Source organism: Vicugna pacos, chromosome 1 (genome assembly GCF_048564905.1).
Source record: "Vicugna pacos chromosome 1, VicPac4, whole genome shotgun sequence".
NCBI lineage: Eukaryota > Metazoa > Chordata > Mammalia > Artiodactyla > Camelidae > Vicugna > Vicugna pacos.
The window spans coordinates 116,523,499-116,548,156 of record NC_132987.1 but is presented as its reverse complement, the minus strand read 5'-3'; the positions used below and the strand labels follow the sequence as shown (position 1 = coordinate 116,548,156).

Sequence of the window (24,658 nt, the reverse complement as noted above, 5' to 3'; positions counted from 1 at the left end):
TTGAAATCATGAGGAAACAAACTAAGCGGTGAATTGCTGACTCTCTGAGGATGGTACTGTGGAAAATCAGGAACAGCTTTGATTTTTAATGACATTACTGAATCTTGGGTCCAAATCTGGAACCATCTATTTCCAGCCCCCCCCCTTTTTCCCCAATAAACTTTAAATTTTAGAATAGATTTACTGAAAAGTTGCAAATGTTGTATAGAGATTTACCAAATACCCCACATCACATTCCCTCTGTTATTAACATCTTACTATTGAAACTGAGCAGGACCCTGTGGGGCCCTCCCAGGTAAAAAAGCTCCTCTGTGTCCCTCATTTCTTGTTTGTAGAAAAAGGCTTTAGTCTCCTAGGTCTTCCTGAGTTCCAAAGAGCAGACAGTTACTAGTTAGGGAAGTTAGGGAATGCAGAAATAAAGGAAAAACAAAAAAGAAAGTGAGAATAGTTCATTGATAAAACAGAGTCCCAGTTCCTCCTCAAAGGTAAGAATCTGACAGACATCTTTTAGTTGTTCTTCAGAAACTAAGACACCCACTCACCACCCCTACAGGCTGAGCACAAGCACTAGACAGCAAGCTGGTTGGAACTAGAAGGCTGATGATTGAGATTTACAGAGCATCACCAGCCAATCAGAAGAAAGACATGAATTCTGCAGCCCTCACCACAAATGTTGCCTTTAAAAGTGCTTCCTTGAAAACCATTGAGGAGTTCAGGTCTTTTGAGCATGAGCTGTCCATACTCCTTGCTGGGCCCTGCAATAAATGGTATAATTTCTTTCACCACAACCCAGGCTCACTAAATTGGCTTTGCTGGGGATGAGCAGACCCAAGCTCAGTTGGGTAACACTATGATGGTACATTTGTTATGACTAAGAAACAACATTGGAACAGTAGCGTGAACCGAACTCCAACTTTATTTGGATTTCATTAGTTTTCCCTCTAATATCCCTTTTCTATTTCCAGATTCCCTCCAGAATATCACATTACATTTAACTGTCATGTCTCCTTCGTTTCCTCTGCTTTATGACAGATTCTCAGCGTTTACTTGTTTTTCATGACCTTTGACAGCTTTTAAGAGCACGGTTGTCCCTTGGTATTCAGGATTCCCCCTTGGATACCAATATCCTAGGATGCTCAAATCCCTCATATAAAATGGTCTAGTATTTCCATATAATCTAGGCGCATTCTCCCAAATACTTTGTTATCTCTAGATTACTGATATAATTTCTATTTTTAAAATTTTATTTTACTGAATTATAGTCAGTTTACAATGTTGTGTCAATTTCCAGCGTAGAGCACAATTTTTCAGTTATACGTGACCATATATATATATTCACGTCATATTCTTTTTCACCGTGAGCCACCACAAGATCCTGTATATATTTCCCTGTGCTATACAGTATATAGATTACTTATATAATTTCTAATACAACGTAAATGCCATATAAGCAGTTGCAGGTGCACAGCAAGTTCAAGTCTTGCTTTTTGGCACTTCCTGGAGTTTTTTTTTTTCCCCCTAATATTTTGGATCTGCAATTGGTTGAATCCACAGACAAGGGCTGGCTGGACTGGTTAGGTGCTTTTGGGTTTGTCTGATGTTATTTTCCAGGAAGAACTGTTACTGAGTCCAAGCTCGTACTGCTAGCCACACAACAGGCTACTAAATTGTGAGACTAAGTGTTGGGGCAAACAATAGCAACTATTTGGAAAATCAGCATACCAAGAGGATGGTGGACTAGTATACTAGAGAACCATTTCACTCGAGTTAGAATTCAGGCTGCTTTTATACTAAAAGGGGAGGGCGTGTGGCTGGTTATTGCAGACCTCTCGGTAGGACCAGACCCTGGGGGAGATGTGTTAATCCTCTGTTCTTGCAGCTCTCCACAAAGTCCTGGTCATGATGCTCCTGTATACCTTCAACAAGACAAACGTTATTTTCTGTTCTGTAACTTTTTATCTCTATATGAATGAAAAGTGCTATGCCTTTAAAGTTCAAGCCTGGGAGGCAGAGCCTTGAGAAAAGGCTGTTAGGTATATCTCAGGCTATAGATAACATTTGTTTACTGTTTAATGACACAAAGGTGTAGAGTCAGCATGACTAAGCACAATCAACAGAGCAGAAAAATTAGAGTGAAAAGCGTAGCTCCAATTTGGAGTCAGGTTAGTTCTCTGTTACACAAGTGGGATTATAGATTTTGGAGAGTAATACCACAGAGGTGAAGTACCCTTTCTGTATCTGGGTAACATGCTATCACCATGACTCACCACTGATTATGTTCTCACCAGTTGGTCAAGGCACTGTTTGCCAAATTTCTACACTGTAAAGGTACTTTTCCACTGTGCTCTTTTGGAAGGAAGTCAATAATCAAGGTGGGGTGGGGGTTAGGAGGGGCAGAAACCAAGCTCCTGCAGGGAGGAGTAGATTCATAGCCAACTGGAATTCTCCTGTAAAGCTGATCCTCTGACAGCTAGGGCAAGAGGGCCCCAGGGTTAAGTGGGGCTGGGCTGCCCAGCAATTGGGCGAGGCCGAGCCCTGCCCCGAGGAGAGGCGAGGGCAGAGGGCCGAGGCAAAGTAAGCCAAGAAGCGGGGAATGGCCCAGGCTTGCTAGGCCCGAGGGCGAGGCGGAAGTTGGGTGGGGTGGGGCCTGCCCTTGGGGTCAGGCCTCGGACGCGCGCACTTGGCGGTTCCTAGCCTGGAACTACGGAAGGAAAGACTCCGCTGGTCCACGTTTTAGAGCGCAGATTAGCGGTACATAGGCCACTTTTTTTTTTTTTTTTTTACCCTCAGCTCCGCGGTTGGGGGTAGCCAGACCTCGGCTCGCTCTGGCGGCTTCGGAAAACAGTGCGCATGCGCAAGCGGGTGTGTGGGTGTTGCGGGAGTGGAGCAGAGGCCCGCTGCAGAGCGACAGCTCCGCCTGGCGACTGAGGACGTGGGTCAGAAGGGACTCGAGGCGGGCCTGACGGAGCTCAGCCTGTCCCTCTGCTGCTTGGGTCCACTTCTTTAACTTGCGAAAAGCCAGCGTGCTGGCTTGCGTCTCCACGTGACCTGGGCCCACCTACTGACGCCGCCGTTTTGGAGCTGTGCCTCCCTGAGCCCCGGCGACTTCCGGGGCGGGCCTCCCGTTGCCCAGGTAACAGGAGCGGCTCGTGCTCCTTCTGTTTTATTTTTTGGTGTGAAAAGGTGAACCGAGTTCGGATAGCATAGTCCCACCAGTCCTGCCATGATGCTGCGCATTATATTAAGGCCTTCATCATATGGGAGTCGTTCACTTGGCAGATGTCGACCGGAGAAGCCGCTGTGGAGGCGCTCCGGGGACGCGAAGGAGCCTCAGGCCGGGAGTTTGTAACCTGTGGCGTCTGAGGCCTCTCCGTTAGCGGCCGGAATGCGGCGGGGGCGCGGGGAGGTGCAGCGGGTGTCTCCGGGGTCTGAGGACTGCGAAGCGAGGACAGTCAGTGCGGCGAGCCGAGCTGCCACCCTGGCTCCACGTGCAAGGCTGGCTTGTCGGACCCGGGACCCGCGCGCAGCCAACTTGGGGTGGATCGTTGAACCTTCCGGTGCTGGAGTGGGATAGTGGCAGGGCCTGGAGTTCCTGTTACTCATTTCTGTCTGGTAGTTTTTAGTAACAGTTTTTCAAAACAACTGTATGGTTAAAACGCACATGTATACGCATAAATAGTATTCATATTATGGCACTTATGTACTCATACATACGTAAGTCACAGAATAGGAGAATACAAAGTAAAGGTAAAAGCCGTTTCCCCTTGCACATTTTTGAATATGTTCCTTAAATCCTCTTGTTTTCTAAACATACGTTATGTGTTCAAAAGCAAACTCGTAAAGAATCATTGAATTTTTGTTCTGCAACTTTATCTTTTCGCTTAATACCCCTTGGATATTTTTACCTCTTAGCACGTATTTCCTGTTAATGGCTTCATAATACTTTATTACGTGTATTATATCCGTGTATTTAGTGAATTTTATGCTTCCAAGAAAGACACATGTAGAAGCTAATAGTCATTTTAGATTTTATAATTATCTCTGCTTTATCTGCTCCCTTGGCTCTCATTTTCTCCCTAATCTTTGGCAAACTGCTTGTTTAATTAAATTTAGTTCAGGATCTTGACTTTAAGAACAAACTTTAATTTACTTCACACTGAGGGAGGATTTTCTTTTTTCATAGCAGATGGGGGTTTCATGGCTACTTATATTAAAAGTACATTTAGGTTGATGCAGTAAGTGTTGATTTGCATTGAGATGTGTACGTCACCAAAGCACACAATTAAGAAATGAGTTACGAGGATTTCCGTGATTAATCAGCATTTAGTAGGACCTCAAGATAAAACTGTTTTAGAGAGACCAAGATAGTGGGCACTCAGTTACTGCACAAGGGGTCATGATTTAGCTCACAATATAAACAATTTGTACAGAAAACGCTTCTGAGAGATGATTTACCAACTAATACATGTTTGTATGTTTAAATCCCTATAGGTACAGAGAACAGTGATTATCATACAACTGGAAAGGAAGGCAAAGAAAATGCTTTTTATTTTAGATTGGGCAATTAAACAAACTGCAGTTTTAGTATGAAGAAAAGAGGAGGCAGAACAAGCCGGATCAGAAGAAGAAAACTCTTGAGAAACCCTGAATCTAGCAGAGGTACAGTTGTGGTGAAAAAAGGAATCATTTGTTGATTGGCTTTAACAGACAGACATAGCTTTTCCCAAAGACACATGGGCAATGTTGAAAGAGAACACTTCTTAAAGAATACTCTTTTTAATAGTGCCATTGTATTGTGGGAATATGGATATCTTGCTTCAACTATGTCTTCACTGGGGCTGACTCCCAGGTTTCTGTTTCCGGTCCTGATCTCTCTCCTAACCTCTGCCTACCTATGGGATATCAATGTTTGGAGATAAATTTATCGTTTCAAGTTCAGTGTTACTTAGTCTGAAACTAGTCAAAGTGCTTGGCCAACTAGAAAGTAGTACATAAATGCAGTTGTTATTTTTGGTAAAAGTTAATAACACTTCTAGCTGACCCCAAGCATGGCAGCACCATCTGAGGTAATCTTTGACTATCCTTTGCTTTCTGTAGCCCAGGTCCTACTAATTCTCACCTGCCTTTCTTTCTTTCTTTCTTTACTTATTTCCGCTTAATGGAGGTACTGGGGATTGAACCCAGGGCCTTGTGCACACAATGCACACGCTGTACCACTGAGCGATACCCGCTCCCACCCCTCACCTGGCCTTTCTTCAGTTAACTTCTCCTGTGTTCTACCCGGGGTGATTTCAGCTGGCTCTTTGCTGGTTTACCACATCCTTGTTTTTCTTCCCTGCTGGTTGTTCCATTTGGGGCTGTCAGTCTCACTTTGATAAGTGACTGGTGCCTCCTTGCCTTTCTGGTTTAGGGGCCTCCAGAGATGCTTACTCCCGGCTGTCTGCTATCCCAGCTCCTGCCTGGCATCAGCTCCTTTTGTACCCGGCTCCACCCTGCCACTCTGCGTGTTGGAAGTATGTTCTCTACTCACCACTTCCTGAGCACGCCCCCCACATTTCCTTTTTCCTTTCTTGCTTGTTCAGTTTCTCTCTCACTGAGCTGAGATCTTATGTTTGGTCATGCCATTTCCTTTTCTCACTGCTGTCACTCTTCTGTCGTGCTTATTGGGTCTTATTCTTTAAGACCTGCTGGTTTTCCAGTTGTTTTTCGTGGAAGTCTTGTTTCTCAACTAAAGTGTTAACTTATTGAGGATGGAGAATATGTTGAATGTTCTCCACGGTGATTAACATAGTGCTGTGTGTGTAGTGGTTGCTTATTAAATGCTCATTGATTAAATACTTGTACTGTAAAATATGCTCTCTATGTTGTGATAAAAATATTTTGGGAGCCTTGTATTTTGGATCATGCATTTTTTAGAAAACAGCTTTATTGAGGTATAATTGACATAGAATGAATATCACATATTTAAAGTGTATAATTTGATAAATTTTGACATATATATGCACTCAGGGAGCCATTACCCCAATCAAGATAATGAACATATTCATCACCCCAAGAAGTTTCCTTGTTTCCCTTTGTGATCTTTCATCTTGCCCTTTTTGAACCTTGTCTCCCTCCATGCCCAGCCCATCACTGATCTGCTTTCTATCACTATTGGTTTGTCTGTGTTTTATAGTTTTATTTAATCATATCGTGTGCATTTTTTGTAATTATTATTATTATGGTTTAAATTGAACTATCCTTGATTAATAGTAGTGTGTTAGTTTCAGGTGTACAGCATAGTGATTCAGTTATACATATATATATATATATATATATATATATATATACTTTTTCATATTCTTTTTCATTATAGGCCATTACAAGATATTGAATATAGTTTCCTGTGCTAAACAGTAGGACCTTGTTGTTTATCTGTGTTATATGTAGTATTTTGTATCTGCTACTCCCACACTCCTGGTTTACCTCTCTACTCCCTTTCCCCTTTGGTAACTCTAAGTTTGTTTTCTGCGTCTGTGAGTCTATTTCTGTTTTGCAAATAAGTTCATTTGTATCATTTTTTAGCTTCCACATGTAAGTGATATATGATGTTTGTCTTTCTCTTAGTTCACTTGGTATGACAATCTCTAGGTCCATCTATGTTGCTGCAAATGGCATTATTTCATTCTTTCTATGGCTGAGTAGTATTCCATAAATCTGTTTCTATATAGATATATCTTTATCCAGTCATCTGTCACTGGACATTTCGGTTACTTCCATGTCTTGGCTATTTTTAATAGTGAATATTGGGGTGCATGTATCCTTTTGTTTTTTAATTTAATTTTATTTTGGCAGTAGGGGGATAGGTAATTAGGTTTATTTATTTTTAGAGGAGTTACTGGGGATTGAACCCCCAGGACCTCGTGCATGCTAAGCAAGCACTCTACCACTTGACCTATACCCTCCCCCTGCATGTATCCTTTTGAATTAGAGTCTTCTCTGGATATATGCCCAGGACTGGGATTGCGGGATCATAGGGTAACTCTATTTTTAGTGTTTTAAGTCTGTGATTCAGTTTATATTGTTTTTTGTAAATGGTATAAGATATGATAAAGTTCATTTCTTTTTCTTCTGGAGATCCAACTGTTTCAAGCAATATTTCTTGAAAAAACTATCCTTTCTCCACTGATTGCCTTTTCTGTTCCATTTCTGTTCCATTGACTTCTTCGTCTTGGTGACAGTATCACACAATCTTAGTTATTGTAGCTTTATAGTAATAAGTTTTGAACTCAGTTTTTCAAAGTGATTTTGGCTATTCTAGGTCCTTTGCATTTCCATGTGAATATTTGAATCATCTTGTCAATTTCTACAAAAATGCCTGCTTCAATTTCCTTTAGGATTATATTGAATCTATAGATTAGTTTGGGGGAGATTTAACTTCTTAGCAATACTGAATCTTCCAACCCGTACACAAGATGTATCTCTCCATTTGTTCAGGTTATTGATTTGAGAGCTTTAAAAATTTTTTATTTTTAATTGTATTAAGGTACACGTAACATAAAATTTATCATTTTAAGAATTTTAAAGTGTAGTTCAGTAATGTTAAGTACATTTACATTGTTGTGCAGCCAGTCTTCAGAATTCTTGAGGAACTCTATACCCATTAAATAATTACCCCTCATACCCACTGAGCTATCATTCTACTTTTCGTCCCATGAACCTGACTATTCTAGATACCTCATATAAGTGGAATGATACAGCATTTGTCTTTTTGTGAACAGCTTATTTCATTTATTGAAAATTATTGAAATGCCCTCAGGGTTTATGTATGAAGCATTTGTCAGCAGGATTGGTTCCTTCTGAGAGCTGTGAGAGAGGGGTCTGTTCTGAGCCTCCTTTTTGGCTTCTTCTCCCTTTGTTCCTTTGTCATCTTCCTTCTGTTTATGCCCATGCCTAAATTTTCCCTTTTTATGATGACACCAATCATATTGCATCAGGGTCCCCTCTGATGACCTCATTGTAACTTGATTACCTCTGTAAAGACCCTGTCTCTAAATAAGGTCATATTCTGAGGTACTGAGGGTTAGGACTTCATCATATGAATCTTAGGATGCACAATTCAACCCATAATAGATGCCTTTTATTTATTTTTCTTTCCTTATCGCACTGGCTAGAACCACTAGTGCAGTGTAGAACAGAAGTGGGGAGAACAGAAATCCTTGTCTTGTTCCTGATTTTGGAGGGAAGGCACTTAGTTTTTCACCACTGAGTACGTCATCTGTAGGTTTTTGTTAGAAATTTTTTATCAGATTGAGGAAGTTCCCTTTTATCCTTGTTTGCTGCGAGTATTTATCAGGAATAAACGTTAGCTTTTATTAAACACTTTTCCCGCATCTTTGAGGTGATCATATGGTTTTTCTATTTTACTTTACATTATTTGTGCATGTTTTAAAATTTATTCCCATTTATTATATGACTGAGACATTCCTCAGAGATTTACTTTTTAAATGGTGAAAAGGAATTATATAGTGATTTTATATGGTGAAATGCTAATTATATAGTGATTTTAATCATCAGTTTTTCTTTCCGCTCTTGATTAGTGAATGAGAGCTACAAGCCTGAATTTATAGAGCTTAAGAAGTGGCTGAAAGATAGGAAGTTTGAAGATGCAAATTTAATACCTGCTCGTTTTCCAGGTGAGGTCTGGCATTCAGCTCGCACGTGAGAGACGTGGGCACAGGTGATGGGAGAGTGGGGGTGATTCTTGCACGTGGGCTGTGTTCTGTCTGGGAGCACATCTTCTGTTGCGTGTTAGGCTTCTTGCCTCGTAGCTGTAATATTTATTTAATCGTTACCTTTTTCTAAAAATGAGTTAACGAGGCTTGTGGAGAGAAATTCCAAAATGGTGAAATGAAATTAAAAGTTAAAAAAAGAGAAATGAGAGTAGACAAATAAGACGAAGGCGGGGATGAGGATACCACACAGAGCTATGATTTTATGATAGTACTTTATGATGGTGAACTGTATTTGTCAGCCTCTGACAGAGTGTTTAACTTTCTGTTTCTGTGTGTCTAGAAACAGTCAGTAAAAACCATGGAGCTCTTTCTTTTTTTTTTTTCTCCTTGAAGTATAGACAGTTAATACTATGTCAGTTTCTGGTGTGCAGCATAATAGTTCAGTCATACATGTACATACATATACTCCTTTTCGTGTTCTTTTTCGTTATCGGTTGCTACAAAGTAGTGAATATAGTTCCCTGTGCTCTCCAGTAGAAATTTGTTGTTCATCTGTTTTATATATAGTGCTCAGTATCTGCTGGATGGAGTTTTTAATGAGATGATCAAGGGGAAATTGTGTCAGGAGAGGACTCGCTGTGCCTAAGGCCTGCCTACTCTTTGGGTGAATGTCACTTTGCCTTAAGAAGGGTAGATCTTAAATCATCAAGCAGGAATTGGCATGTGGTTTAAATGGAATGCCTGAAAGTAAGTAATCTGTCTATAATTGGGAGCAGTGAAAAGTTACCAGTTTTAAAAGTGGAAACAGCTTTCTCTGGGCCCGTCTCCAGATTCGTGGTCACAGAGGAGCTAAAGCAAAGCGGTTCGGCAGTGATTAGAACCCAGTGCTTACAGTTCTGGGGGCAAGGAGCCTCCTGTCTTAACTTGAGCTGCTGTGACAAATTGCCATAGGCTGGTGGCTTAAACAATTTCTCACTCACAGTTCTGGAGGCTGGGAAGTCCAAGATCACGGTCTGGGCAGATTCAACGTCTGGTGAGGACCGATTCCTGCTTTGTAAATTGCCATCTTCTTGTGTCGTCACGTGGTGGAGAGCTGGGAGATGGAGCAGGCTCTCCTCTCTCTTCTCGTATAGGCACTAAGTCCCATTCATGAGGGCTGTACCCTATGACCAAGTCACTTACCGTAAGCCCACCTTCTAATGCCATTGCATTGGGGGTTAAGAAATCAACATTTGAATTTGGGGGAAACAAACATTTAGTCCACAACACCTTCCCTAAGTGCTTCCTGTATCTCTAGCTCTTAATCAAAGTGTGATTGGAGGCAATGTTTATGGGAGTCTGACACAGTGTACAGGATTCTAGGGAATTAATCTTAGTTTGTGGAGGGCAGGGCAAGGCTCCTAAGTTGCAGGCAGGATTCAGTCTTTAGACTCTGACCTGATTTATGCTTTGGGAACTGGCCAAGTAGTTCCATTTAACACTGGCCAAAAGCACTGGCCAAATCCTCCCAGATAGCAGAATCATAAGGCAGTGAGAAGTCTGTAATAAGCTTTACTTTTGTAAGATCCTAATGGCCTCTTCCCACCTTGTCTTAGCAGGTGCAGATTACTGTGATCTGTTTTCTGTCTGTTGAGCATTATATTATAGACATATAGGTAACACATCTCCCAGATTTATTCCATATACTAAGTTCTTCTCATTTATGTTCGGAGAGAAATTTCCGATTAAATTAGCACATGAATTTTTTAAAGGATGACCCCGCAGAGAAAAACCCTCCCTTTAGTAATTGGTTTCAGAAAGGGTTCTGGCCTACTGGGCTGATTAACTCCATCATGGGACACAGAGAAGAAATGAAATAAGTTCTTAAAACCAAAACCTTGTGTTTGAGCAGACCATATGCTTCTAGGTGGGGAGATGACTCATCAAATCAAACTTGCCAGACACCTGATTCAGGACTTGAGGCGGGCACTCTCTCCAAGAACCAGGAGCTCCCATTGGTCCCGCAGGCACTGATCTTTGCAGAATTGTATTCCCTCCCAGCTGAGAGAAGAAAGTCAAGAACTATGAATTTGAGGAGTAGAGACTCCCTGTAATGTAGGTCATACTGGACCTCTGCCTGCCAGAAAACCTTATCCGATGGTGCAGTAGGAGGGCAGCCTTGGGCGTGGGAGGGGTGAACTTCTGCATGTCGGTGGCGTTGACAGTACAGCTGGTGAAGGTTCTGTTGTAACTGCTCTGGCCAAGGCCCTGGCTTGCAGGGAGCAGCTGGCCCTGGACCTACCCTGTTGAGCTCATCCTTTCGAAGAGAGCGTGGCTAATGGGCTGCCTGGTTGGGAGGGGTGGGTGTGGCCAGCAGGTTTTGTGGGACCTGAGTGGGCTTTACTGGGCAGTCAGTCAAAGACTGGAGATCACTACTGGGGAAAGCTGGGGCTGGTAGTGGGTAAAAGTGGCCTGAGGGTCCAGCCTCTGAGGTTGGGTGGGCATGAGGAGGAAGCCTCAACCCCAGCTGGTGGGGTAGGTGGGCCCCCCGGGGGAGGGTCCAGCTTAAAGTTTCCTGTAAGAGACCCAGCAGCAGATCTGTATAAAGTTGACAATCTTTAGATGCCAACACTGAAGCTGACTTTGCCTTTCAAAGATTATAAACCGGAAAGGAGGTCGGGACGTTTCCCAGAACAACCTCTTAATCCTCTGTTTCCCCTGGGAGTCAAAGGATTCGAGACTCCCAGCTTTGGCTTAGTGTAATTTTGAAGTTCATCCAGATCTTTTTATTCAAAACAGTGTCTTTAAGATCTTAAGATAGATAAGATTTACCCTTTTTCTTTGCGTTCCTAGGTACAGGAAGAGGCCTGATGAGCAAAACATCCCTACAGGTGAGAGTTTCTTTCTTCAAACCCAAAGTAGATTTTGCTGCTTTATTTTTGTGGTTCAGATCACATGAAGTAAAAATATTTTAGACATACAGGATTTTCTTTTGAGTATAGTTCTGTCAGTTAGAATTAAATCTTGCTGCATTATAAGAGACAAATCCAGAGTAACAGAGCGTAAGTTTACTTTCCTGTGGTGTAAACAAGCCTGGATAGGCAGACCTGGCTGGTGTGGGGGGTCTCAGGGACTCCGCCCATCTCTGTGCATGTCCTTAGAGGGAGCCCTGCACCCTCAAGTCCAGGCTGGAGCTCCCGGAGCTTGAGCAGCAGGACAGAGCAAGGGGGCGAGGAAGGGCAGGCTTCCTCTCATCCAGGAAATTCCAGCTCTGTCTCATCTACCGGCAACCAGGTGCACAGCCCCAGCTGGCTGCGGAAGCACCATGCCCTTCAGATGGGGTCGCATTAGGGTGGAGGAGGAGAGAGGGCCCGTTGGGGTAGGCAGTCAGCAGTCTGGCACAAGAAGTTTTGTAAATCTGATCATATTTTAAATGTGCATGGGGTGGGGTGGGGTGGAGGGGGAGCTGCTCACGTCTGAGCATCATATAGTAAGTGGAGCCCAGCCACCCAGCAAGCAGCGGGAGGGGGCCCCCGAGCCTTTCCTGGGATTGCCTTCTGCCGAGCAAGGCTCTTAAGCCCCAGGGCTTTTTTCCTCACCTGGTAAGTGAGGAGGTCGATGATGCAGACGCTCCTCAAGGTCTCTTTTAGTTCCTCTGTGCTATTTAAAGGACACCTGATGTACAATTTTTTTAGAGCTAGGAATTAGATCCTTAATTTATTTTTAATTATTTTAATTTATTATTCAAAAAATTAATTATTTTTAATTCTTTAATTTATATAAAATCCAGCTATGTACGTATGTTTAGCCTAAAGAGTGGTAGCTTTCAGTGTGGTAATTCGGTTATGCTATTTTAATTTTTTTTATTAAACATTTTAAATTGTAAAAGATACATAACATGGAATTTATTACCTTAACCATTTTTAAGTATACAGTTCAGTAGTATTAAGTACTTCACTTTGTGCAATATTTTGGTTTTTGAGGGGAGGTATATGACTTTATTCTGTAGCAGAATTTGGGGAGGAGAAATATACCTCTCGTGAATAGAGCAGTGACTGCGGGTGGTTTTCATTTGGATCATGAAATGATAATTAGCAGTTGCTTTACCAGTACTTTCAAATGTGGCTTTTTTGTTAAGACTTTTTGAAGATTCAGACATACTTTACACATCGTGAAATGCACAGATATTGTGTCCAGTTTGATGAGTTTTGACGATGAAGAAATTTACCCCAGTCAAGATATAGGACATTTTATGAAATGGCTGTTCTTTGGATCGGAAAGTCATGGGATGCCGGAGCAGGAAGGGATGTAGTGGTCATCCCAGCTCAGTCCTTGTTTGCAAATGAGGAGACCAGAGATTGAACCCAGAGGATTTTTGGCTGAGATTTTTAACGAAATTAGATGTCAATTATGATAAAAAGCAGGATCCCTTATGTTTGGCTTCTGAGTGCTTGATTTGTTTCTGATGTCTATTCCTTGACATCTTAATTTTTCTTTCTGTTTCTGTCTCAGTGGGAGAAACTGAAAATTATGCTTTTGCAGGTGGTAAAATGAGACCCTGGTGCTGGGTGGGCTGCCCTGTCTTCAGCTAGTTGGCGCAGGTTGTATGGGGGGCAGGTCATTGCTGGGCACAATCCCCGGACACGTGGATTTCCCTGGAAGAATTTTTTTGAGTAGTTTCTGTCGCCTGTAGGTCATACTATTTCCTGGCCTAAGATCATGAAGGAGCAATATGATTTGAGTTGTCAGAGTCTTTCCATGTTCCTTTCTGGTGAAAGGTTGACTGGTGATGGGTGTCTTGTTGGGGTGGTACCTGACATGGTAGCGGCCTTGCCTGCATCTGTTGACTGAGAGGCTGGGGAGCCAGTCTCTGGTGGTCTGTGGTTGGGCTCTCCTGCGTTCTTGGTAGATGATTGTGGAATCAGGGCCTTTAACAGACTCATACAGGTCCTTCCCTAAGTACGGGTGTTCTAAACTTTACTTTCTTTTTGGTAAGGCGGGACAGATGATTATCTCGTTGCCTGAGAGTTGCCTGCTGACCACAGACACCGTGATTAGAAGCTACTTAGGGGCGTACATCGCTAAGTAAGTGACTGCACACCTGCTCATCTGGGACAAGTGCTTCTCCTTTGAAGTCTCTGTCATAGGCAAATATATCATCTAAGACATGGTTCGTTAGAACACAGTCCCTGTGTATAGCTGATCAATATCTGAAGTGATTTGAAAGGTTTACTCTGTTCTGTGAAGTTGGTTCTTAATTCACTGTAAACTGCATTTTTAAGGTTTTTAGTAGGCTGCTTGGGACGTGAGTTTGAATCCTGATCTAACCTTACTAGAAAATGAGGATTAAGTGGGATAATAGACGTAAACGATGACTGAGTGCCTTGACTCATGGTACTGTCCTCCGTCAGAGTAGGTTCTGACAAATGTTATTTACCCTTTTTAATTTTTACCCTTATTGTACTTACTTGAAATTTCTTTTAGCTACGAAGAGCTGTTGACAGTATCAAAGAGTTGGCTTTATTTGGCATAGAAGAGAGGAGGTCAATGCGGGAGCTGAGAGCTATTTTCTGGCTCCTTTTACAGTGCTCCTCCGTTTTGGGGGACTTCTGAGAACAGAGCGAGTGAGATTCTCAGCATAAGGGGTTTCTAAATTAGAAGGGTTGAAAGATTGTATTCTCAATCCAGAGTAAGTTCTGGACCCTTTTCCCCCGGCTTACTTTGGTAAGAGGGCTGATGTATTTTCATTGGCCTGAGTAAAGGCAAGGATGCTCATAGTATTAACATTTTCTGTATCCTTCTGAAATTTTGGATAGAATGCATGGAATCTGAACTTTGAAGGATTAATGAAAACCTTTCTGAATACATTCATGCAACATGAGATCTTTTTATTGGTAACAAATAAAAATACTGCAGTGTATAATTTGCAATAGGATGGATAAATTTAAGACAAGAGCTTTAGAACTGTAACAGGTATATAATGAGCATATTCAGTTGTCTGCCTAGGTTAGTATCGTACAATAGAACTTTGTGCAGTGATTGAAACGTTTCACTTTGTAGCGTTCAGTGTGGTAGCCACTAGCCAGACACATGTAGCTGATGAGCACTTGAAATGTGGCTTGTTTGACTGAGGAATTGAATTTTCAGTAGTATTTAATTAAAAAAAATTAAAATTGAAATAGTCATATGTACCCAGTGGTTACTATGTTGGAGGGGGCACTTCTCGGTTCTTTCCACCAATTGCCCCCCGCCCTCCAAGTTTTGTACCCTTAACCAAGAGAAACGTGGACTTCAGCAAGAGCTTTAAAACTGAAGAACCAAGTTGGAAGCAAAGAGGTTTTTCAAAAAAGAATCTCTTGCCAACAAAGCTGGAACTTGGGTTAGTTGAAGCCGTTCCTGTATCACTGTGACTTGTTCACAGCATTTGTACTGGGGTGCGGTCCAGGGAGGAAGGCCTCGAGGAAGGAAGGCCCTCTCTTGGGTGCAGTAAGTAAACTTGGAGTGTACTGCCAGCTTGGCCACAGTCCCTCTGGGGGCAGAACTAGGCACTAGATGTCTGTATCTTTTGCTTACTCTGTATTTTGAATGAAAGTAATTCCTTTAATCTCTGGCTTTTCATTTGAAAAGGTGGCAGCCTCCTCCGTCTCCCCTGCTGGCTCTGTGCACCTTTCTAGTTTCAGAAAAGCATGCTGGGAATCAGTCACCCTGGAAGCCTTACCTGGAGGTGTTACCGAAGGCCTACACCTGCCCTGTTTGTTTGGAGCCGGAAGTGGTGAATCTTCTTCCCAGACCTCTGAAAGCAAAGGCCAGAGAGCAGAGAACCCGCGTGCGGGAGTTCTTTACCTCCTCCAGAGGCTTTTTCTCTTCCCTGCAGCCTCTGTTTTCCCAGGCTGTCGAGAGCATCTTTAGCCACAGCGCCCTCCTGTGGGCTTGGTGCACCGTCAACACCAGGGCTGTGTACATGAAGCGCCCGCCGAGGCCCTGCCTTTCTGCAGAGCCAGACACCTATGCACTCGCCCCCTACCTGGATCTGCTGAACCACAGCCCCCACGTCCAGGTGAGCCGCTGACAAGGGGACCCGTGTTCTGTTTCAGTAGGAGGGACTCTAACGCGTAGAACCTGTGACGTGGAATCGTAAGCGAAACCCCAGGGAAAGGTGCCGCTGGTCAACCTTCCGCCGTCAGGTGTGCTCCCGTCCTTCCTCCCCAGGGCTTTGTTCCTTTGCCCTGTTTTCCCCCTCTGCTCTCCACGCCCGCAGAGCCTGGTGCTGTATTCCCCGGATGGCCTGAACCAGCAGCTCCCCCGACCCGACCCCCAACCCCCGGCCATGGTGCAGCGGCCCCCTTCCTCCTTCCAGACGTGGGAGTAAAGTCTTGCATGCTTTCTGGTCCCTTTCCCTGTCTCAGTTGGTGGCATCGCTGTCAGGATTGACCCTTGCTGTGATCACTGACAGACTCGCTCCTTCCGCCGGGCGCTCCGCAGTCTTAAAGGACGGGGACCTTGCTCTTTCCTTTCTGTAACCCCACGGCCTGACACCTAGCAGGCATTTGCTAAACATTTTCTGAACGGATGGATATTTGTGGGACATCATTAAGGAGTCCTGCTTTGGGAGTCAGTCAGAGGTCTCCTCCTCTCTGGCACATTAAGGAGGTGATTGTATCTGCCCAACACAGTGGGGTCAAGGCCTGGCTTTGGGGCAGTGGATGTCTGTATTTGTCAGCTAACCCGTAAGCTGTCCAGGGTGCACTGGGAGGCACACTGGCGGGGATCTGCACTCACACTGTCCTCTTCACGACCCACGTGAAGGTCGAAGCCGTCTGGTTAACCATGTGCCTGTGAGAGGAGAGCGTGGGGAGGCCCTACTTAGTGCTTTCTTCGGCCAGGGCCATCTCCTTGCCTGTCCGCTCGTTACTTTTGTAGAAAGCTGCATCTCTAACAAAATTAAGCAGAGGAGCCCGAGGTTAGATGGGTGTTTCTGTGGTTGATGTTGATGAAATAAAGTCAGAGGGTGCAGTACGTAGGGTGCTGGACACAGGGACTCAGTCCCCATGGGTGTGACTTTATTTTTATCCAGCTGTTAGTGCATTTTTTCTAAACCAGTGCTTTCACAGCCGAGTGTAGCCTGTGGGCATGTGGTCCCAGGGCCCCTGCAAAGCCTAAAATACTTACTCTCTGGCCTTTTATGGGAAAAGATTGCCAACCCCTGTTGGAAGGTGCGCCCGGCTGGCTTTTGACATAACACTCCAAACCGTGGCCCTAATCTGGTGCTGCAAGGAAGGAGTTCTATCTCGCTGGGATTTGCTGTTTAGTAAGGAGGCCCTGATGCTTGCACCTACTCCTTGTTGTGGGAGCAGTTAGGTCTTCTTTGTCTTTTCCTCTATGTCTCTTAACTAACAAAACTGTCACAAAATCCATGTGACGGTATCCACAAATACTGTGCTGCCCAAGGGCTGTGTGTTGTAGGACCTGGAATTTCACGTGCGGCCTTGGTATCTTTGGGCCTTGCAGGGCCCCAGAGCCCTGACTGTGAGTTCCTTTGCTCTCACTGGGTATTTCCCAGCGGGCAAGGCTTCCCACCTGGCTAGTTGCCCTGTCAGCTGGACTGGCTGCATGCCACCTGGTCCTCCCATCTGATGGGTTTCACCTCCCTGCCAGCCCTCGAAACTATTCAAACAAACAAATCACATCTTCCCACAGGAACCAGGGGTCACCTCTTGTTCCTTCAAGCCTGCTTCCTGTGGCCCCTGCTGGTCACTCTTCTCTTGAGCGCAGCCCTCCTATGGCCCTGCACGGCATGCTGTGTCCTCCCCTCTACCCTGGGCTGTACGTGTGACTTACAACTGCTGTCACTCATCTGTCCGTTGTCAGGTGTCACGTGTCCAGCCATCCTCAGAGCCCTCAGGGCTCTCACTGATGGGGCGAAGTCGAGGCCAATAAAAGAGGCTGATGTGCAGATGTGGCATTTTTTCTGCATGGAGATCAGTTCCCCACGAGTGCTTGAAAGCTGCATCGGGCGTAAATTTATACCATCACTCAATCTGTTTAGTTTTCTACCTTGCTTTAAAAAACTCTTCTACAATTTTCCTTTCTAGGTAAAAGCAGCGTTTAATGAGGAAACTCGCTGTTATGAAATTAGAACGGCTACAAGCTGTAGAAAACATGAAGAGGTCTTCATCTGCTATGGGCCTCACGATAACCACCGTCTGCTCCTGGAGTATGGATTTGTTCCTGTCCGTAACCCTCATGCTTGTGTTTATGTCTCAGAAGGTTAGAATTAACTTTGTATCATTTTATCACTAAGATGCTACGGTTTTTCTTCCCCATCTGTGGTTAAGTTTTTATAAAAATGGCAAACTCTTAAAATGCATATCGTATTTTCTCCTAGGTAAGGCAAAGCTAATTTTTATTGACCATGTAATTTCAGTGTGGAAGTGAAAACAACAAAGCTTTGCTCGATATTGAGGATAAGAACTGAGAAAATTATTATGCATCAGGGCAGACCACAGAATGGAAGAGGAGGACTGCTAGGGGAATTAGAGTATTAACAGAAAGAAACCGAAGTTTTTGTACGGAGACACTGTCACTACAGACAGAATAGGATTAGAGAGCAGCAAGTAAAACATATTTCTTATGCACCCACTGTGCGTAAGGCACCACACGGATCACAGGAGAAGTGTGATGGTAGCCAGTTCTTGTTTGGCTTTAATGCTGTGATAAAGTGTGGGTTCAGTTCTGGATCTTTTGTTACCCACCGTCATCATTCGTATTACTCTTTCTAAAATAATGACTTGCCTATCAAGTTTATGCTATGAAAACTCCAAATACAGTATTAAAAGTAGTACCCAGAGGGCTGGTTTCTTCCCCCTTTCTTTTGAAGCAGCAGAGAAACAGTTTTCTAGGCATTGAAGAAATGGTTAGAGATTTATTTACTGTATAATAGTTTTAATATGAGTTCTAGTGGAAATAGAAACTTGGTCAAGGAGTTACTGCTCTATCCTATAGGCAGAGAAATAATGTTGTTTCTCAAAATGAAATAGAAAAGTGAAAACTGGGTCTTGCTGGCCCCTTAGAAAGAGAGCTTTGAGATTAGCCTCGTGTTATTGGAATAACTTTCGTATTGACCATGAAATGCTGATTTATTAAATAATTTGAACAAAACTTACACTTTTGTTATTTTTTGCATTTAAAAAATAAATACAAGAAGAAATTTAAAACAGGAAATCCCTCCTTACCCTACTATCCCAAAGAACTTTGTTAATTTTTACATATCCATTTTCAGTTGCTTATGATTACAATTACTAATACTCAGAGAATTTTGAAGTCTGACTTTTAAAAACTTGATCTTGGAAACATCTCCTGTTTGCACAGGGCCTGTACTTTGCACAGTGGCCGTGACTTCCCAGCCGTCCTGCTGGTGTCTTCACTCCCTGATTCTGCCAGTTGGTTTGCTTAGTGGGAGCGGGAGCTGAGGCAGTGGATGTCTCGTCCCCTGCTTGGAATTGTGGCTTTTCAAGGGCTGAATGATGCTCTCATTGAGTTGGACTTGAAGAATAGATTTCTTTTTTTCGGGTGTGAATTAGGTAAAATTGTTTACACGTGCCTTGATTGCTGACCGGCAAGAAGGTGAGCTGAGAAGGAACGGTCTGAATTATACCCCAAATCTCAGGCTGATTTTTTTTTTTTATGTAGATACCCTTGTTAAATATCTTCCATCGACAGATAAGCAGATGAACAAAAAGATTTCCATTTTAAAGGATCATGACTTTATAGAGTAAGTGCTTCTCGCTCTAAGGAATTTTGATGAAAAAAATGGAGGGTTAGGGTTTCCTTACATAGATGTGAGCTACCTCCTGACCCATATCAGGGGACAGGTAGCTATTTATTGAGGAATTACTACGTGCAGTCCATTGTGATGGTTGTTATGGGGCACACGAGGAGTGTGAGATGCCTGTCAGGACACTTTTTTGGGGACGTAAGATACACGCTTGAAATATTAAATTATGGTTCCAGCAGAGCCCCGTCTGGATTGATGGATGTGTGTGGCATTGGGCTACTGCAGCTCAGGTTGGCTGTTGGTCACCCAGCAACGGACTCTTGGGGTGGGGGCGCCTGGGCGATTCTGCGCCATATGGAATAAATGGGATCTGAGACCCTTCCTTTCAAATTTTCTTCTAGAGATAAAATTATCTAAACAACACAGCAGGGGTGTGAGAGCCAGCTAGCGTGGTGGCCACCGTTTGAGCCTCAGGATAATCTAGATTCTTCATCATTCATCTCAGCCTGGTCTCCTTATCCAAGTTCAGCTTCTTACCCAATAAAAATAGCGTTTTCCTTTTTTTCTTAACACAAAGAACCTTTTATTACTCAGGCTTTATTCTTGAGTATTTGCAGACTTATTTTTCTCTTTTGTCTTTGTGACTAAGATGGTGGTAATGTTTAGTGGCCTTTTTAAAAAATGTTTGGCTTTTTAGCCATTTGCCATGGTCTAAAGAAGTACCAAGTGACAGATTTGTTTTTCTACTTTAGAAATTTGACGTTTGGCTGGGATGGACCGTCTTGGCGGTTACTCACAGCTCTTAAGCTGTTATGTCTGGAAGCTGAAGAATTGTAAGTTCCGTGTGTGTTGGTCATGAACTATTTGGACATAACTTTGGCTTTTTTGGGCTTACATTCAAATGCCCAACTTCAGAGAAGAAAGGAATGCCATTGAATACTGGGGTTGCTTATTCTTGATGTAACTTGCCCATCTGGTGTGTCACGTCTGTTTCCACTGTTTTTGGAATTCTGGTTTTAGTCAAAATCAGAGTACATGGTCCTGAGAACTGGTCTGTACTCAGATATTTCCCCCTGGTGACCTGCAGCTCGTTATTCAGGGTAAACACTTTGGCAGGTATGGGCATTGGCCGTGTGCAGAGGAGAGTCTCTTGAGTAGGTGGGTTTTTCCTGGGAACAAACAGAGCTCCTGACCACAGACACCACCTAGACCCCTGCTCAGGGAGAGGCCTGGATGTTTCCATGGGGCTGGCAGGTGGAAGAGCCCCTGGTGGAGATGTGCATCCCGGTCAGGCTCCTTAGCATTCCCGAGAGGCTGTCGGTCCTCCCCTCAGCGTGGGAAGGACCATCAGCACATAGAGCTGAGCACTGCCCAGCCCTGGAGCTCCTGCAGCCTGGGTTCTGGTCAGGGAGTCGGGGAGTAATGCCTACGACTTAGTGAAAACTCAGGGAGGACTTCTTGAAGATGGCGAGCCCCATCCTCCAGCTGTTGGGGAGATTAGATGTGATAATGCCTAGAAGTAGTTGGTGCCCATTCAGTCCTGCCCGTGATGTTACTGTTGATGACATTGCTTGCTTCCTTTTTTTTGCAGGGACTCAGGGAGAAAAACTACTGCCTGGTCTCAACACGAAAAATAGTTGTGTCTCTTCTCAGCAGGCGGTGTGTTTTTGTGTAACAGACACTATGGTTTCTGTATCTGATACATTTCAGATCAGATTATTGCTCGCTAGAAAACTCAGAGGCAGATCTGTGGTCCATCCAAGTGTGCAGCATTTTAAGGCATGCAGTTTGTCACTGACTCATTGCTGGCTGTACCTCATCTTTCCTGCTCTCATCTTCCCTTTACCTTCTTTTCTCTCTCCGTTCATCTTACGTTTTATTTTATCTCATGTGTAGCCACGTCAGCTTCTTTATATCCTTCTGGGGAAAAGGTATGAATCCTTTTCAGACAAACCTCAAATTAAAACTGCTGGATGTTTGCCAGAGGTCCCCCCGAGGCCTCTTTTCTTCCCATTGAGTTGTTCCTGACTGTCTGGAGTGGTGTGGCAGGGAAAGCATGTGTTTGGGATTCTGCCTGATGGGTGTGTGACGCTGTTTCTGCCTCTCATTAGCTTTGTCACTTAGGGTGAGTTCTTCACTGTTGTGGATTCTCAGTTTCTTTGTGTCTACCATGGGTATAACAGTGCTTTCTTTGTTAGGCAGTTGTGAAGATTAAAACAGACAGTGGTTGCACGTAGAACACTGTGCCCGGCACAGACTAATGTCTTTCCTTACTTCTTTTCCTGAAAACCCCTCTGTTCTGGGGTTGCCACCATCATCTCTAAGACTAAAGACTTCTAAGACTTGACTTCCTATGTGGCTTGTCTGATGTTCTGAATTTCTTTTCTTTCTTTCTTTCTTTTTTTTTTTTTTAAAGCCTATAGCACCTGGTGTTCCTAGGTGGTCTCCCATCTGAGTACTCACCAGGCCATACCCTGCTTTGCTTCTGAGATCAGATGAGACTGGGTAAATTCAGGGTAGTTTGGCCGTAGACTGTTCTGAATTTCCCTGTGACCTCTACTCGGATGGTGCGGCCGACCCCTGGCCTTTCCCTCCTCAACCACTTCTGTGTCCAGATTCTCTGCATCCAGACTCTGTGCCTCCTCCCTGCCCGCCTCCCTGGTTGGTGCTTCTCCCCAGACTGTAGATTTGGCTCGGCTGCCTTCTGACTCGGCATTGCGCTGTGGCTCCCTCTTGCCTACCCCAAAATGCCTGCCCTCTCCTGCCTGCAGAGAATTGGTCCTCCCAGCCCACTGAACCTCATTTCCTACAGACTTTTTTAGTATAAAATTGGAATGACCTGTATGGAGAGAAAGGCTTCACTGTAGATCCCTCCTTCCATGTGCAGAGCATTTTACTTTGTGGAACATGTCCTGTTCAGTTTGCCATTTTTTGGGAAGGACTCGCTTGCAGTAAAGGAATACTGCTGCCTTTGCTCCTTGGTCTTTTTAGTCCTTTAGCTTTGGACTCACCCCCTTGTCTGTCCCCTGTTCTAGTCCCGTGGCCGGGGCACGTGACTCTGCTGACTTACGTGCCAGACACAGGATTGTGATGCTGTCACTCAGTCCCTGCCAGAAGCACCAGGCCCTTCTCTTCTTATCCTCAGGGTTCCCTCTTCTTTCTTAAATACCTTGTCTGCTTCAACACAGGAACCACATGTGGTGGGAGCTTTGAGGAAATGTGCTGATGGAATGAATTATTATGTTTCTGAAAAAATAGGAGAAGAGAATGTGCATTGTGTTGAAGTAGAAACGCCTTCTTTATTTTTTGAGAACCTGCTGAAATGATCTTACTGAATATTTTGATTCTAGTACATGCTGGAAAAAAGTACTTCTTGGGGAAATAATTTCAGATACAAATGAGAAGACAAGTTTGGACATAGCCCAGAAAATATGCCATTATTTCATAGAGGAGACTAATGCTGTGCTCCAAAAGGTATGCTTCTGGAATATTGCCATTCTCTTCTTAAAGAGGGGTTTTGATTAAGAAGTTGTTTTGTGCTTGTTGGATAAGGATAGTCCACCTTATTAGGGTGCTGTTAATGCCTTAATAAATGGATGCTGACATAATCTCTGTGTTTTTTTCATTTTAATTTTTTAAAAATGAAAAAAAAATTTTTAATTGAAGTACCGTCAGTTACAATGTGTTGGTTTCTGGTATACAGCACAATGTCCCAGTCATGCATATACATACATATATTTGAATCTCTGTGTTTTTTGACTGTTAACATGTATCTATACCTTTTAATAGGTAAAGTTATTGCATGAATTCTTGGTAGTAGATTTTTAAGGTACTCTTTCCTTTTCATTTAGTGATTTGTTAATTAAATGAAGAATCAGCTTATTTGAATGAAAACATTACTGGGATTAAAAACTAATTTTAATGAACTTTGCAGATATTGTACTAAGTGAAATAAACCAGAGCACTAAAAGACAAATTTTGTATGATTCTGCTTATATGAGATACCTGGAATAGGCAGATTTATAGGGGCTGAAAGTAGAAGAGAGGTTACCAGGGGCTTGGGGAAGAGGAAGTGGGGAGCTATGTTCAGTGGGTGCGGAGTTTCTGTTTGGCATGGTGAAAAAGTTCTGGGGATGGGATACTGGTGATGGTTACATAACGTTGTGAATGTCCTTAATGCCACTGGGTTGTCCATTTAAAAATGGTCAGAATGTTAAATTTCATGTTTATTTTACTACACTAAAAAAATAAAAATAATAACTTCCAGGTTTCTCATATGAAAAATGAAGAATCGGCTTTGATAAACCAATTAACTTTGGTAGAAACGCTGTGGACAGAAGAGCTGAAGATTCTCCAGGCCTCTGCTGAGATCCTAACCAGTTTGCAAACAGCTTTTACGTAACCTCACCCAATTGCATCTGATCACCTCCTGTGCTGGGTGTGACTTCTTAAACATTTTTAAACTAAAGTTTATTTTATATAGAATTATTTACAGTCAATGAAGAGTTTTTATTAAACAATTATATACTTAATCCTATTCTGCTTTTTCTTTGTTTGCGGGGTGGCGTGCTGGCTGCTTGGGACATTGGAGAGTACCTGCAGGTGAGGTTGGGTGTGCTGTCCTGACGGCATTTCAGATGCTCTCAGAGTAAACAGCCCTGGAGGAAGCAGTCTGAGGAAAGTACCAGCTGTAACAGGAGAGGAGGCTGTGAGGGGCCAGGAGTCGGCTGGGGCTCTGTGTGTGGTCTTCTGCTGGGTGTCCTGCTTCTCATCTGACTCAGCAGCTGTAAAAGGGCAAGAAGTCGTGCTGTTTTATGCTCTGAGGCCACAGGTTTAGGGGTTGGGGCCTGTGGCGGTGGGTGGCTTTGGGAGGGGCGCACCGAAGTCCTGGGTCCCAGCCGGGCTCCACCCCCAGCTGCTCTGAGCTAGAGCGGCTCACTTTGAAGTTTTCATCCTTGATTTTCCATCTGAAAATGAGATTGTGGGGCTGGAAAGGGGATCCCTCGTGCTCTGCCCCAGCGGAAGGGCTGAGGAGCCAGCACCTGCATCAGGCAGAGGCCCCAGTGGTGCTGCCCCTCCTGTTTTCTGCCTCACTGCTGTCAGGACCAGGGCTTAGATCATGAGAGGGACCGTCCAGTGCTGGCTGACAGATTTCTGTGCACGGAAAATTAGGTTGACGTCGTTAAATAGG

The 24,658-nt window shown here is 43.7% G+C and overlaps 1 protein-coding gene, 1 non-coding gene and 1 pseudogene across 10 annotated transcripts; 1 reads left to right on the top strand and 2 right to left on the bottom strand.

Moving 5' to 3' along the window:
* The first annotated feature begins 2,674 nt into the window (after positions 1-2,674).
* Positions 2,675-23,999, top strand: SETD4 (SET domain containing 4). Of its 9 annotated transcripts, none has more exons than XM_015239884.3 (11): positions 2,709-3,133; positions 4,492-4,659; positions 8,580-8,675; positions 11,547-11,584; positions 13,690-13,778; positions 15,321-15,750; positions 17,786-17,960; positions 19,383-19,464; positions 20,220-20,300; positions 22,818-22,941; positions 23,735-23,999. In XM_015239884.3, exons 2-11 carry the CDS (start codon positions 4,587-4,589, stop codon positions 23,867-23,869), a joined length of 1,323 nt encoding a protein of 440 aa, XP_015095370.2. In that variant the 5' UTR covers positions 2,709-3,133; positions 4,492-4,586; the 3' UTR covers positions 23,870-23,999. The 9 variants fall into 9 exon arrangements, 8 of the variants coding, with proteins under 8 accessions (XP_072825035.1, XP_015095370.2, XP_031544007.2 ...); XM_072968905.1 differs by lacking the exon at positions 2,709-3,133 and adding an exon at positions 3,199-3,537; XM_031688116.2 differs by lacking the exon at positions 2,709-3,133 and adding an exon at positions 3,533-3,612.
* On the bottom strand, positions 5,160-5,234 carry TRNAT-UGU (transfer RNA threonine (anticodon UGU)). The gene has a single exon. It is a non-coding gene; the product is annotated as a tRNA-Thr (tRNA).
* Positions 21,882-22,000, bottom strand: LOC116279106 (5S ribosomal RNA; annotated as a pseudogene).
* Positions 24,000-24,658: the final 659 nt, after the last annotated feature.

Bases quoted from the DNA above. Each gene is read 5' to 3' on its own strand.
- SETD4 (XM_015239884.3), top strand. From the start codon at position 4,587: ATGAAGAAAAGAGGAGGCAGAACAAGCCGGATCAGAAGAAGAAAACTC. The intron at 15,751-17,785 runs GTGAGCCGCTGA...TTTCCTTTCTAG, and splicing joins ACCACAGCCCCCACGTCCAG to GTAAAAGCAGCGTTTAATGA. The intron at 22,942-23,734 runs GTATGCTTCTGG...AATAACTTCCAG, and splicing joins CTAATGCTGTGCTCCAAAAG to GTTTCTCATATGAAAAATGA.